General features: G+C 43.6%; 1 protein-coding gene across 1 annotated transcript; it reads right to left on the bottom strand.

Moving 5' to 3' along the window:
• Positions 1 to 1,766: 1,766 nt before the first annotated feature.
• TFF2 (trefoil factor 2) lies at positions 1,767 to 12,725 on the bottom strand. The gene is made up of 4 exons (XM_038760130.1): positions 12,644 to 12,725; positions 7,067 to 7,216; positions 3,114 to 3,260; positions 1,767 to 1,896 (listed from the first exon to the last, which is right to left on the bottom strand). The coding sequence occupies exons 1-4, from the start codon at positions 12,723 to 12,725 to the stop codon at positions 1,883 to 1,885; spliced, it is 393 nt and encodes a 130-aa protein (XP_038616058.1). The 3' UTR covers positions 1,767 to 1,882.
• Between the last annotated feature and the right edge of the window lie 1,117 nt (positions 12,726 to 13,842).

Here is a 13,842-nt window from a genome sequence, read left to right as displayed (position 1 = left end):
CCATCACGAGCAACCGCTGTTGGCTGGGCAGAACGTCCAGGGCCAGCGGTGGGGAGGAAGGAACAGGGGCTGGAGGAAATTCACAGTGAAGATGAGTGCTTCTGGCAGGCAGGTTCCCTCCCGATTCTCCCCTCCCATCTTTTCTTTTCCTCCTTCTCTCTGTCTTACCCTTTTATCTTTTCGAGTGCCCCCTTTTTCCCTTAACCCCTCATCCTTTTCCCTTCCCTGTCTCCTCTCCCCCCCACCCATGCCCTTTCTATTCCTCTCCGTCCTCGCCGATCCTACCTCCTTCAATCACCTTAGTCCAGAGGGATCTGCAGTCTCAAGGATGTGGTTGTAAATGGGACTCAATTCTGTCCCCACAGACTGCTCAGACTCTGCTTTAGACTGTGAGCCCACTGTTGGGTAGGGACTGTCTCTATATGTTGCCAACTTGTACTTCCCAAGTGCTTAGTACAGTGCTCTGCACACAGTAAGCGCTTAATAAATACGATTGATGATGATGATGCTCAGCGTTCAAGGGGCAGTCAGTGGCCATCTATACCTCCGTTGTCTTCGTTGCCGGAAACTAGAATCCTTGTTTTGGTTCCTAGCCTCATGCCATCTTATGCATTAGAATTTTGGCAGTCAGTGAATGGGCTTGATTAACTATATCTATGCCCTTTTTACACATGGAAAAATCAAGGCTAAGAAAGGCAAATTCACCTAATAGCAATTTGGTGCCAGGGAGGCAACTGAGAGCAAGGCAAAAGGGAAAGGCAGCCCTCCATCTCCAGTAGACAGGTAGTTTGCACCCTCAGCCCTATTCTTCTCTCTCCACTGACCCTTTCACTTGCAATGGGTTTTCTCTAGGTATGTTAGAAATCAGAGTGTAGGCTTAGTGTAAGCTGCTGTTAATTTTGCTTTTAAAAATTGAACATGTAGGTCCACTTACCCAGGAATGTGTCTTCCCTTTTCGGGCCTCTTACACCAGATATTGGGTGGGTGGGGAGTGAGGGGGCACCTTCATTGATTTATCAACAGAAAACAGTCTAAGAACAAAGCATGGCCAATTGTCTGCAGGGGGGCTCTGAAGCTATTTTAAGGGTACATGTCTTCCTACCTATTTTGTAACAAAATCTTGCTGCTGGTTGTGAATTATTTCCTCAGTCTAAGAATTTGCTATTGGCAACACAAGCCAGAACCCTGGGATTCTGATGAGAATTCCTAGATGTATGGAATAACTATTGGTACTAGCTTCGACATAAACCTCATCTCTTACCCGTCTTACCTCCTTCCCTTCCCCACAGCACCTGTATATATGTATATATGTTTGTACATATTTATTACTCTATTTTACTTGTACATATCGATTCTATTTTATTTTGTTAATGTTTGGTTTTGTTCTCTGTCTCCCCCTTCTAGATTGTGAGCCCACTGTTGGGTAGGGACTGTCTCTAGATGTTGCCAACTTGTACTTCCCAAGCGCTTAGTACAGTGCTCTGCACACAGTAAGCGCTCAATAAATACGATTGATTGATTGATCTCTTCTGTATTAGTCACTTTTTTCCCCTGGGCTTATAGGATTAACGAAACAGATGCATCTCATGAATACTGGGTCTGTTAGCTACAATGAAATATTTCCCTTCAGAAATAGGCAATGATTTGGGTTGTTTTTTTTTTTTTTAAAGTATGCCACCGCTCTAAGGAAGACAATCAGAAACCATGTCAAACTGACACTCAGCACGCATTAGATACTTTATTTGAAGATGCCATGTACCAGATTATTGAAAATAATGAAAAAGGAGAAAACCAAAGGCAGAAATGTTGAAGTCTGAGGGCATGAAGGTGATCTGTTTCCGTTTCGTTTCAGACCTTCTGGTGGAGAGGCAGCCCACTTGCTTTAGTAAGAGCATTCTGGAAGGAAACCCAAAGGAGACCAGTGGTGAGTAAGAGACAAAATGATTTAAACCTGCCCTCAGGGAAATTAAGGAGACCAAGCTTCTCTCAGAGGATAATCGGTCCGACACAGTTCATGTAAACCGTTTCCTTCTGTTTACTCGAAGGCCTGGAGTTCATCTGCTCAGGCAGAGATTTTACAAAGAGAATATTATACTTTTATAAGAAATGGGACATTGCTATGTGAATTGGAACAATAGTATAGGGCCTGGCTCCCCCCACCCTCCTCACTTTGAGGTCACCCCAAAGGATCCTAATGTTAATATGCCCATTTGCCCACACTTCCAATAATCATAACAACAATAAGAAGAATTCTTCTGGAGTGGTTGTCACCTTTCTCAATCTTACAAATCTGGACACCCTATTCCTCCTCAACTTACTTCACACCAAAAAAGTGAGATGGATTACTGCCTCCCAGACATTAATTTCCCAAGGTTGCAAACAATATCTGACCTAACAATCCATCCCTCCTGTTGACTGTTGATTTTTCCAAGGTAAGAATATTGGTTGGTGTCCTGGAAAATAGTGTGATGTGGGACTTGGGGGCTGGTGGTTCAACGAAGGCATCCTACGGTGGATCAGGAAGAAATTGATCAGCCATTTCCAGGGAAACCCTAAAAATTTTTTCAGATACCTCGCTCTCTATGATGTCTAAAGTCATGGAATCATGACACCCCAACATCAGGAATTAGAGTTGCTAGAGAAGACTGATGTTCCAAGTCTGGTCAGCAGTTATCTTTCGAAACTACATCCTGTGACTGCAGTTCCTAATTTGCTTGTCAGTTGGAAGCACAAGAAAATTTGACAAGACTTAGATGGGACACTTAGAAAAATGGAATTCCCTGAACTTGTCCTAGGAATCAGGACCCTGTGGTCACCCTCTCTATTCCATGCTGGCTTGGGAATTAGGCTATAGATGTAAGCACTTTGTTGACAGGGATCATATTTACCAACTGTACTGGCTTCTCCCAAGTGCTTAGCACAGTGCTCAGTATAGAGTAAGGACCCAATAAAATAGCATTGAGTGTAGGTTAGAAAGCCATAGCACTATCGATCCACTCTGCACCTTCTTACTGCCTCTCCCAGCCTTCCCCTGACCATCCTGACCTAAGTTGAGTACGTGTCTCTGTTCAGGGACAAAGGGTTCATGCAGCATTGCTAGTTAGCCACATTACCTTCTTTGGGAATTGGATAGAAACACCAGGGGACTTGTGGAACGAGGTCATCAAAGCAGCACGTTTTATTCTTGCAGGCCTCAGGAGAGATCCCAGGAAACCCACAGTTTACTCTTGCTTCTACTTCCATGACACATTCCTCCAATTCTGGCAACATTGGATTAGGATAAAGAAAATAAGTGATAGGGAAAAACATTTCGCTGCCATTACTTCTCCTGCTTCAGAAGGCATCAGCGGTCTTTGGAAAATGTTGTTAAAAGTCAGAATGATCTCAGGTTTGTTTTTTTTTTAATTCTTACAAGCAGGGTAGCAAACAGCGCTATTTTTGTTGCCAAAGCACCAACTCTGCCAATATGCACAGAGTCTAAAAAATAGCAGACTGGACTTGAGAAGAAATCAGCCTGTGGACAGGTATAGATTTGGGGAAAATCTGCAGCTCAGAAAGACAGCATAACCTAGTAGGCTTAACTGTGCTCTGGGAGTTGGGATACTTGGGTTTCTATTCCCAGCTTGCCATTAGCCTGCTGTGTGACCTTAGAAAAGTCACAACCTCTCTGGGCTCATATCTGCCTCCTCTATAAAATGGGGATGATAGATTGTGAGGCCTGTATGGGACAGGGACAGTGTCTGATCTAATAATCTTATATCTACTCCAGGACTTACCACATTTAATAAATGTGGCAATTATTATTATGATTTACCACATGCATGCTATATTTCTTTTGCTACTCAGTGGAAGTGATATATAGGAAACAACTGGCAAGCAAACATCAAAACTAACATCCAGTTTGCACTTGGATTTGATATTCACCCCACCCTCAACCCCAAAGCATATCTTTTAAAATTATATATTATAAAGTATTTATATTAATGTCTGCTTCCCCCTCTAGACTGTAAGCTTGTTGTGGGCAGGGAACATTCTGCTAACTCTGGATTGTGCTCTTCCCAAGTGCCTAATACAGTGCTCTGCACTTTTGTAAATGCTCAATAAATACTATTGCTTGATTAATACAATCTTTGGTTCTTGTGGCAATAGGTAGGCAGGCAAGCATGCCTCCTTTCTTTATTGGAATTCATTGCCTTTCCTTGAATTCAGATGGCCAGTCTTTTATTAAAAAAAAATCTCAGTAGCCCTCTCAAATTTATATCGGTTCTGGCTCCACATCCCTGTGCCCTACCAGCAGAATAGTCGGTGTGAGTGAGCAGGTGAACCTCTGTAAGTACAAGACAATTTGGCTAGGCTTAAGTACATAGGAAACATTTCAAGATAGACACAGACTCATATCAATTTATGAAATTAGGCTGCATCCAAGAAACAGTAATAGAAATCAAAAGCATAAATTGATATGCATCTGTGCCTATCCTGAAATGTTGCCTACATACTTAAGCCGATAGCATACTGAATTCAATTTTATCAGAAACGCCCTCCTCCTAGAAGAAAAATAGGTTATAAAAAGAATGACCTGGTCATTGACTCATCCAGATTAAATAGTTACTTCCTGTATGTGTGTAAATATCAATCAAAGGTATTTAATGAATGAGTGCTTACTGTGTGCAGAGAGCACTGTACTAAGCACGTGGGAGAGTGCAATACAACAGAGTTGGAAGGCAAGTTCCCTGCCAACAATGAGTTTACAATCTAGAGAAATGCCTGTGGGGGAATAGATTTAATTCTATAGAGCCTTCTATCTGCTTTCTGTATAGACCCTAACCACCTACCTGCCTGCAACCTACCCTGGCTTCAATTCTGATATAGGAAGTACCAGTTAAAATTACTCGTGCTCCTTGCAAGTGCAAAAAAGGGAAAGAGACGTATACTAGAGGGGACGTGATGGTTAAAGGTCATTTTAGATGAGTAGGGATTTACTTTCTTTATGGGAGAAAAAAGGTGGTGTTTGTAAATCTGTATCCTAGGCAGAAAAGACAATACTGCTGTTTACTGTTATGTTGTACTCTCCCAAGCGCTTAGTACAGTGCTCTGCACTGTAAGCTATCAATAAATGCACTGAATGAATGAATAGTGGGGGGAGTCTTATTGTGTCCTCAGCTCTAATTTTATTATTATTATTATTATCCCTATTATTGTATTTATTAAGCAGTTACATTATGTCAAGCACTGTTCTAAGACCTGGGTTGGGTACAAGTTGATCAGGTTTGACAGAGCCCCTGTCCCACTAGGGGCTCACATTCTTAGTAGGAGGAGAAGAGGCATTTATCCCCATTTTACAGTTGAGGAAAGTGAGGCACAGAGACGTTAAGTGACTTGCCCAAGGTCACACAGCAAGCAATTGGCAGAATTGGGATTATAACCCTGGTCCTCTGACTCCCAGTCCTGTGCTGTTTTTGTACTAGGCCTGGCTATTCTCTGAGATATTTTTTTTTCCTTAGCTATACAATGTTGTCAAAGTTTCTAGGGCATTCACTGAAAGTGCCCAACTAACATATTTTCCTTGAAAATAGCAAAAAGTGCTTGTTTGAAACAGACCCTAGGAGTCTGTCACCCACAGCTACCCGATGATTGCTTGCTAGTTATATTTACTTGCATTCTGAATGTAGAAAGACCTGGTTTTCAATGCATTTCTGTTCATGTCCAAAGAACTAATTGTTGCATTTTTTTTTGGTTGGTTTTTTTTTTTTCTTAGTTAAAGATTGTAGTAAACCAGGTTAGTTACAGCACAGGCTCACCCGCTAATGTGGAAATTTCCAAATCAGAATCCCATGAGAATGATCAGAGCCGAGACTGGTGGTTTCAGCCGGCTGCCCTCCTCTTCAGGTCAGTGATGCCAGAGCAATCCAGTCTGCTTCACTCAGAGACGCTTCCCATGCCTCTTAAAAGTTCAAATAAATCCAGGCACGGGATGGTGGCAGTGAAATACTAGGTGCTATCAGGAAGCAGCGTGGCTCAGTGGAAAGAGCTCGGGCTTGGGAGTCAGAGGCCATGGGTTCGAATCCTGGCTCTGCCACTTGTCAGCTGTGTGACCTTGGGCAAGCTACTTCTCTGTGCCTCAGTTACCTCATCTGTAAAGTGGGGATTAAGACTGTGAGCCCCACGTGGGACAACCTGATCACCTTAGTGCTTAGAACAGTGCTTTGCACATTTGTAAGCGCTTACCAAATACCATCATCATTATTATTATTACCCTCCTCACTTCCCCACCCCCAGCCCTACCCACCTCACGGTGAGAGTGCTCTAAATTGGGTCCACAGCAACAGAGGGCTAAGGGAGAGAATGCTGAAAGAGGCACTGCTTCCCATAGGAAATAATGTAAAGGTCACTAGTGCATTCCAAAAATTGGACAAAATAATATTAACACATTAACCGGTGGTTTAAAAAATGCAATAAGCAGAGATACATGGTGTAATAGTAATGCAATAATAAGGGCAATTCAATTTTGTGTACCTATATAAATCATTGTCAAACTATTTTCTTTAACTATCTCTTGAGCAAAAAGTACCCTTGTGCTAACAAACTAGAGGTTTGCCATTAACAAATCCTAAACAGCAATGGGCCTTAATCACTCTATTCAAGTCAGTCCAATTACTGCAGAGGAGGAGAGACAGGTTCTTAAGCTAAAATATAAATTGCAATATTACCTTGAAGTGAGGGGGCTATAAGAAACATTAAAATGGCATGTGAGATCTTTTCCCGCTCCCTTCTGTGGCGCCCTTGCCTTGGATTTGTACCCTTTGTTCATCCTTCCCTCAGCCCCACAGCACTTATGTACATATCCATAATTTATTCATCTGCATTAATGTCCGTCTCCCCTGCCCCCAAGTCTAGGCCAGAAGCTTGTTGTGCATAGGCAGCATATCTACCAACTCTGTTTTTATTGTACTCTCCCAAGTACTTTTTACAGGGTTCTGAACAAAATAAGTGCTCAATAAATACCATTGATTGATTAATCATGAAAGAGCACTGAAAAGAGCATCAAAATGGGAAGTGGCTATATTACCTTTCTCTGGAAGCGGTGTAAAACACCAGGGAACACCGGGGACCTTGGTATCGAAACAGCACCCAGAAGCAAAACATTGATCACTAGAAATTCCTGGGAAACCACAGTTCTTCCTATTTTTTGGATCAAGTCTGGAGCACTGACATGGCGCTGTGAGAAACAAAATTAAAGTTACCCATTGTCTTTTTTTAAAAAACCACAATTCTAGGCCTCTGAGATACTGATGGCACTTCAGCGTCATCACCCACTTGCAGAAAAGTAAAGTCCAGTATGGACACCCCTTTGCCTGGTTGCTTTATGCATCTTCCTTTGCTCTCCAATTGTCCCCGAGGGAAGGCAGAGAGGAAAGGGAATGGAGGTTGTACACTTAGCTAATTTCTTCCTCTTCTAATTGCGTAGCAATTCCTGGCTAACCCTGATCACCCCTGGGCTTGGAAAATTTCTCCCAAGTCCTGTAATGACCAGCTGACTATGGATATTAATAATAATAATAATAATAATGACTGACAGACTGAGCCCCTTCCTTCCTCTCCCCCTCGTCCCCCTCTCCATCCCCCCATCTTACCTCCTTCCCTTCCCCACAGCACCTGTATATATGTATATATGTTTGTACATATTTATTACTCTATTTATTTTACTTGTACTTATCTATTCTATTTATTTTATTTCGTTAGTATGTTTGGTTTTGTTCTCTGTCTCCCCCTTTTAGACTGTGAGCCCACTGTTGGGTAGGGACTGTCTCTATATGTTGCCAACTTGTACTTCCCAAGCGCTTAGTACAGTGCTCTGCACACAGTAAGTGCTCAATAAATACGATTGATTGATTGATGACATTTATTAAGTGCTTACTATGTGCAAAGCACTGTTCTAAGCACTGGGGAGGTTACAAGGTGAATGCGTTGTCCCACAGGGGGCTCACAGTCTTAATCCCCATTTTACAGATGAGGTAACTGAGGCACAGAGAAGTTACAGAGCTGGGATTTGAACCCATGACCTCTGACTCCAAAGCCCGTGCTCTTTCCAGTGAGCCACGCTGCTTCTCAAGTCTCAGATTATCTGTGTCTGCATGCACATAGAGTAAAAGTTGCAGGTCCGGGTAATATCTGAACCCTCCAATTGGCTCCAAAACAGACAGTTGGATCATCAGAAGGGCAGAAGCAGGAACAAAGAGGAAGGAAAAGAGGAGGAAAGGCCAGGGAAGAGGAGGAGAAAGAACTGAGAATGCAAGAAGGCTGGAGCCTGAGAATCTGAGCATCAGGACAGTTTGGAAACAAGAGAGCAGCTGACGATCACTGAGGGGGAACAAATGACTTTCCCAAAGTCACCCGCAGCAGAGGTGGTGGAAAGGAAGTGAAAGTAGAGGGTGCATGCAGCATGGCTTAGAGAAAAGAACATGGGCTTGGAAGTTAGAGGTTGTGGGTTTGAATCCTGGCTCTTTGTACATATTTATTACTCTATTTGTTTATTTATTTATTTATTTATTTTACTTGTACATTTCTATCCTATTTATTTTATTTTGTTGGTATGTTTGGTTCTGTTCTCTGTCTCCCCCTTTTAGACTGTGAGCCCACTGTTGGGTAGGGACTATCTCTATGTGTTGCCAATTTGTACTTCCCATGCGCTTAGTACAGTGCTCTGCACATAGTAAGCGCTAAATAAATACGATTGATTGATTGATTGATTCCACTTGTCAGCTGTGTGACTTTGGGCAAATCACTTAACTTCTCTGTGCCTCAGTTACTTCATCGGTAAAATGGGGACTAGGACTGTGAGCCCCACGTGGGACAACCTGATAACCTCATACCTACTCCAGCGCTTAGAACAGTGCTTGGCACATAGCGCTTAACAAATACCATTATTATTATTAAATGGGAGGGTAGGAGCACGGCTGCTATGGGGACAGGTGCCACACACAGGCCAGGATTTTTTCCAGTGTAAATAGTCGCAGTACTTGGCTACAGTGTCTAGGGAACAGTGCATGATGCAAGCTGTGAGCCCTGTTTGGGGCAAGGACTGTGTCACTTGATTGTTTTGTGTCTACTCCAGCTCTTAGTACTTGGTGCTTGGCACATAGTAAGTACTTAATAAATACTACGTTTTTTTTCTTATATTTAAGAGCTTACTACTTCGGCCTGGCACCAAAGTAAGCACTGGGGTAGGTACAAACTAATCAGGTTGGGTACAGTGTCCACCCACATAGGACTCACAGCCATAGTCCCCATTTTACAGATGAGGGATCTGCAGCACAGAGAATCAATCAATCAATCAATCGTATTTTTTGAGCGCTTACTATGTGCAGAGCACTGTACTAAGCACTTGGGAAGTACAAATTGGCAACATATAGAGACAGTCCCTACCCAACAGTGGGCTCACAGTCTAAAAGGGGGAGACAGAGAACAAAACCAAACATACTAGCAAAATAAAATAAATAGAATAGATATGTACAAGTAAAATAAATAAATGAATAGAGTAATAAATATGTACAAACATATATACATATATACAGGAGAAGTGAACTGACTTGCCTAAGGTCACACAACAGTCAAGTGACAGAGCTGGGAATGGAGCCCAGGCTATATCGACGAGGCCACGCTGCTTCTCTGGATGTTATTAAGCAGTGGGTCATTTTGGTGCTGCCACATCAGCACAATTTATATCCGCAAAATGGCTTTGCCAAAAAGACCAGAGTTTGTGTCCCCAAGGAATGGGGGTGAGGGTCTGATTCATCACCCCCTTTGCTACTCTCCGCGGGGTCTTTCCTCCAAAGGAGACACAGCTGCACAAGGTAGGTTTCTCAGAAGAGAAGCCGAAATCAGTTTTTCATTCTGGTTAATCCCTGAGTTTTTTGAGGGGATTTTGCGGCAGGGCCAGCTTCAGCCAGAAAGCAAGTGAAGCAGCTACTACAGGGTGGCAAACTAGAGGGGATCAATCAATCAATCGTATTTATTGAGCGCTTACTTTGTGCAGAGCCTTAACTTCTCTATCTAGGTTTCCTCATCTGTAAAATAGGGATCCAATACCTGTCCTTCCTTCCCCTCAGACTGTGTCGGGGATAGGGACTGTGTCCAAACTGATTAACTTGTATCTAAATCAATCAATCAATCAATCGTATTTATTGAGCGCTTACTGTGCGCAGAGCACTGTACTAAGCGCTTGGGAAGTACAAGTTGGCAACATATACAGTCCCTACCGAACAGTGGGCTCACAGTCTAGAAGGGGGAGACAGAGAACAAAACCAAACATATTAACAAAAGGAAATAAATAGAATAGATATGTACAAGTAAAATAAATAAATAGAGTAATAAGTATGTACAAACATATACATATATACAGGTGCTGTGGGGAAGGGAAGGAGGTAAGACGGGGGAGCACTTAGCACAGCACTTAGCACAGTGCTGCCACACAGCAAGAACTAAACAGATATTGTTATTAAGCTCATTGTAGGTAGGGAATGTGCCTGTTTATGTTACATTGTACTTCCCCAAGCGCTTAGTATAGTGCTCTGCACACAGTAAGTGCTCGATAAATACAATTGACTATTATCATCAAGGACTCAATCCTACCTTCCCCCCTCCTACATCATCTCACTTCTCCCTTCCTCCCTTCAAAGCCCTACTGAGAGCTCACCTCCTCCAAGAGGCCTTCCCAGACTGAGCCCCCTTTGTCCACTCCTCCTCCCCATCCCCCCACCCTACCTCCTTCCCCTCCCCACAGCACCTGTATGTATGCTTGTACAGATTTATGACTCTATTTATTTTACTTGTACATATTTACTATTCTATTTATTTTGTTAATGATGAGCATTTAGCTTTAATTCTATTTGTTCTGACGACTTGACACCTCTCCACATGTTTTGTTTTGTTGTCTGTCTCCCCCTTCTAGACTGTGAGCCCGTTGTTGGGCAGGGACCGTCTCTATATGTTGCCAACTTGTACTTCCCAAGAGCTTAGTACAGTGCTCTGCACACAGTAAGCGCTCAATAAATACGAGTGAATGAATGAATTGAATGAATGAATGCTCTCCCACTACAACCTTCCCGCACACTTTGCTCCTCTAATGCCAGCCTTCTCTCTTTACCTCGATCTCTTCTATCTTGCTGCTGACCTCTCACCCACGTTCCGCTTCTGACCTGAAAAGCCCTCCAACAGACGACAGACAATTACTCTCCTCATCTTCAAAGTCTTATTAGAGAAGCAGCATGGCTCAGTGGAAAGAACACGGGCTTTGGACTCAGAGATCATGGGTTCAAGTCCCGGCACCTCCAACTGTCAGCTGTGTGACTTTGGGCAAGTCACTTAACTTCTCTGTGCCTCAGTTACCTCATCTGTAAAATGGGGATGAAGACTGTGAGCTTCCCGTGGTGGGACAACCTGATCACCTTGTAACCTCCCCAGCGCTTAGAACAGTGCTTGGCACATAGTAAGCGCTTAATAAATGCTATCATTATTATTATTATTATTATTTAAAGCACATTTCCAAGAGGCCTTCCTTGTCTAAGCCTTCAATCAATCAATCGTATTTATTGAGCGCTTACTGTGTGCAGAGCACTGTACTAAGCGCTTGGGAAGTACAAGCTGGCAACATATAGAGACAGTCCCTACCCAACAGTGGGCTCACAGTCTAGAAGGGGGAGACAGAGAACAAAACCAAACATGCTAACATTCGTTTCCTCTCCTCCCACTACCTTCTGTGTTGTCCTGATATGCTCCCTTATTCACCTCTTCCTCACTCAGCCCCACAATACTTATGTATTATCCTTGATTTATATTAATATCTGTTCCCCCTCTAGACTGTAAGCCTACTGTGGGCCGGGAACGTGTCTACCAGCACGGTTATATTGTACTCTCCCAAGTGCTTAGTACAGTGCCCTGCACACAGTAAGTGTTCAATAAATATGATTGATTGATTGATCAGGCGATGCCTCTGTCAAGAGGGACCTGGGAAGGGGACCGCAATGAATATGGAGCAAGGCAGGCTGGCGGTCAGGTTTCCCTATATGTTCGGCCAGACTTGGGCTGGCTTTCGTCTGACACGCAGCGTGATACAGTGATGTCACACCAGACGTCGTACTGGACAGGAGGGAATGGCGTGGCTCAGTGGAAAGAGCACCAGCTTTGGAGTCAGAGGTCATGGGTTCAAATTCCAGCTCCACCAATTGTCAGCTGTATGACTTTGGGCAAGTCACTTCTCTGGGCCTCAGTTACCTCATCCGTAAAATGGGGATTAAGACTGTGAGCCCCCCGTGGGACAACGTGATCACCTTGCAACCTCCCCAGTGTTTAGAACAGTGCTTTGCACATAGTAAGCGCTTAATAAATGCCATAAAAAAATGGCAAATTTCTCCCCATCTTAGGGTGGCCAAATGCCTGAAGCTGACCCTGCTGGCGGGGGAATGGCCAAGGAGAAGTGCCACTTCGGCGGGGACCGAGCATTAGCATCTTCTAGACTGTGAGCCTGCTGTTGGGTAGGGACTGTCTCTATGTGTTGCCGACTTGTACTTCCCAAGTGCTTAGTACAGTGCTCTGCACACAGTAAGCGCTCAATAAATACGATTGATTGATTAGCAGTTGCACTTACATGGCTTTTTGCTCCCTTCCACCAGGGTGCTGAGTCCCACGATGAGGACTGTGGCCAGGAAGCAGAGGCTCTTGGGTTCCATCGCCGGGCTCAGCCTTCACACCCGAGGTCTCCAGAGGAAACAAGGGTCAGAAATCTGAACCTCCCTTCCCAAAGTGGCTTATTTTATAACCTTTCCTGTGTTTGCTCAGGAAGTACAGAAAACCTTACTTTCCCCCACCCCTGCTCCACCTAGAGCCAGCTGGCTTTGTTTGGAAAACGTTCAGGTAGCCCAGTTAATGAGTCAATCAGTCAATTGTATTTATTGAGCGCTTACTGTGTTCAGAGCACTGTACTAAGCGTTTAGGAGAATTACACTATAACAATAAACAGACACATTCCCTGCCCACAATAAGATTACAGTCTAGAGGGGTAGAGAAACATCAATATAAATATGAATAAATAAATTACAGGTATGTACATAATGGGACACTCTGCAGGAGGAGGAGGCACTGGCAAAAATGGAGGCTTAGTAGCTACAGAGTTCCCGTTCAGTCTGTATCCAGTTAGATTTCTGTTTTTTCAAAAAAAGTATAGCGGCAAATGACTCAATTTGGAGAAAAAGGTATATCCAGGAGATATCAGGGAAAGTGCATGCCGAAGGACTGGTAATATATCCTGTCCACAAGTCCCAACAGAGTGCACGTCACTGACAACTGTTCAATATCTGGGGACAAGGTACTCTTTCTCATAGTAATTAATATTTCAGGCCACCTGAAAGAGAGGTGTACCAGGAGAGGTAAATGAGAGACAACTGCAGCTCAGCTCTACATGGTACTATTGGTCCTTTAGGAGCTTGTACTGTGTGCAGGGTATATACTGCAGTATATGTTAAGCACTTACTATATGCCAAGCATTGGGATAAAGGAAAAATCCCACGTGAGACTCACGGTCCAAGAAGTAGGGAGGGTGGATATTGAATCCCCATTTTGCAGGTGAAGGAACTGAGGCACAGAGAAGTTAAACGACTTGTGCAGGGTCACACAGCAGGTGGTGAAGCTGGGATTAGAACCCAGGTCCTCTGTCAGACCCTTGCTCTTTCCACTAGGACATGCTCCTTGTTAGTACTGGGTACTGAGTACCAGGCACTGTACTAAGCACTTAGGATATACCACAGAAGCATAAGACACGTTCCCAGGCCACAGGGAGCTTTGGATACA

Source organism: Tachyglossus aculeatus, chromosome 18 (assembly GCF_015852505.1).
Source record: "Tachyglossus aculeatus isolate mTacAcu1 chromosome 18, mTacAcu1.pri, whole genome shotgun sequence".
Classification (NCBI taxonomy): domain Eukaryota; kingdom Metazoa; phylum Chordata; class Mammalia; order Monotremata; family Tachyglossidae; genus Tachyglossus; species Tachyglossus aculeatus.
Note: the sequence above shows the minus strand (reverse complement) of the source record. Positions and strands in the feature narration are given on the sequence as shown.

Excerpts from the sequence above, each read along its gene's own strand:
- TFF2 (XM_038760130.1), bottom strand. The coding sequence starts at position 12,725 with ATGGAACCCAAGAGCCTCTGCTTCCTGGCCACAGTCCTCATCGTGGGA. Across the intron at positions 7,217-12,643 it reads GGAAGGGAGCAAAAAGCCAT|CGCCATGTCAGTGCTCCAGA; the intron begins GTAAGTGCAACT and ends TGTTTCTCACAG. Across the intron at positions 3,261-7,066 it reads TACACCGCTTCCAGAGAAAG|AATTGGAGGAATGTGTCATG; the intron begins GTAATATAGCCA and ends CAATGTTGCCAG.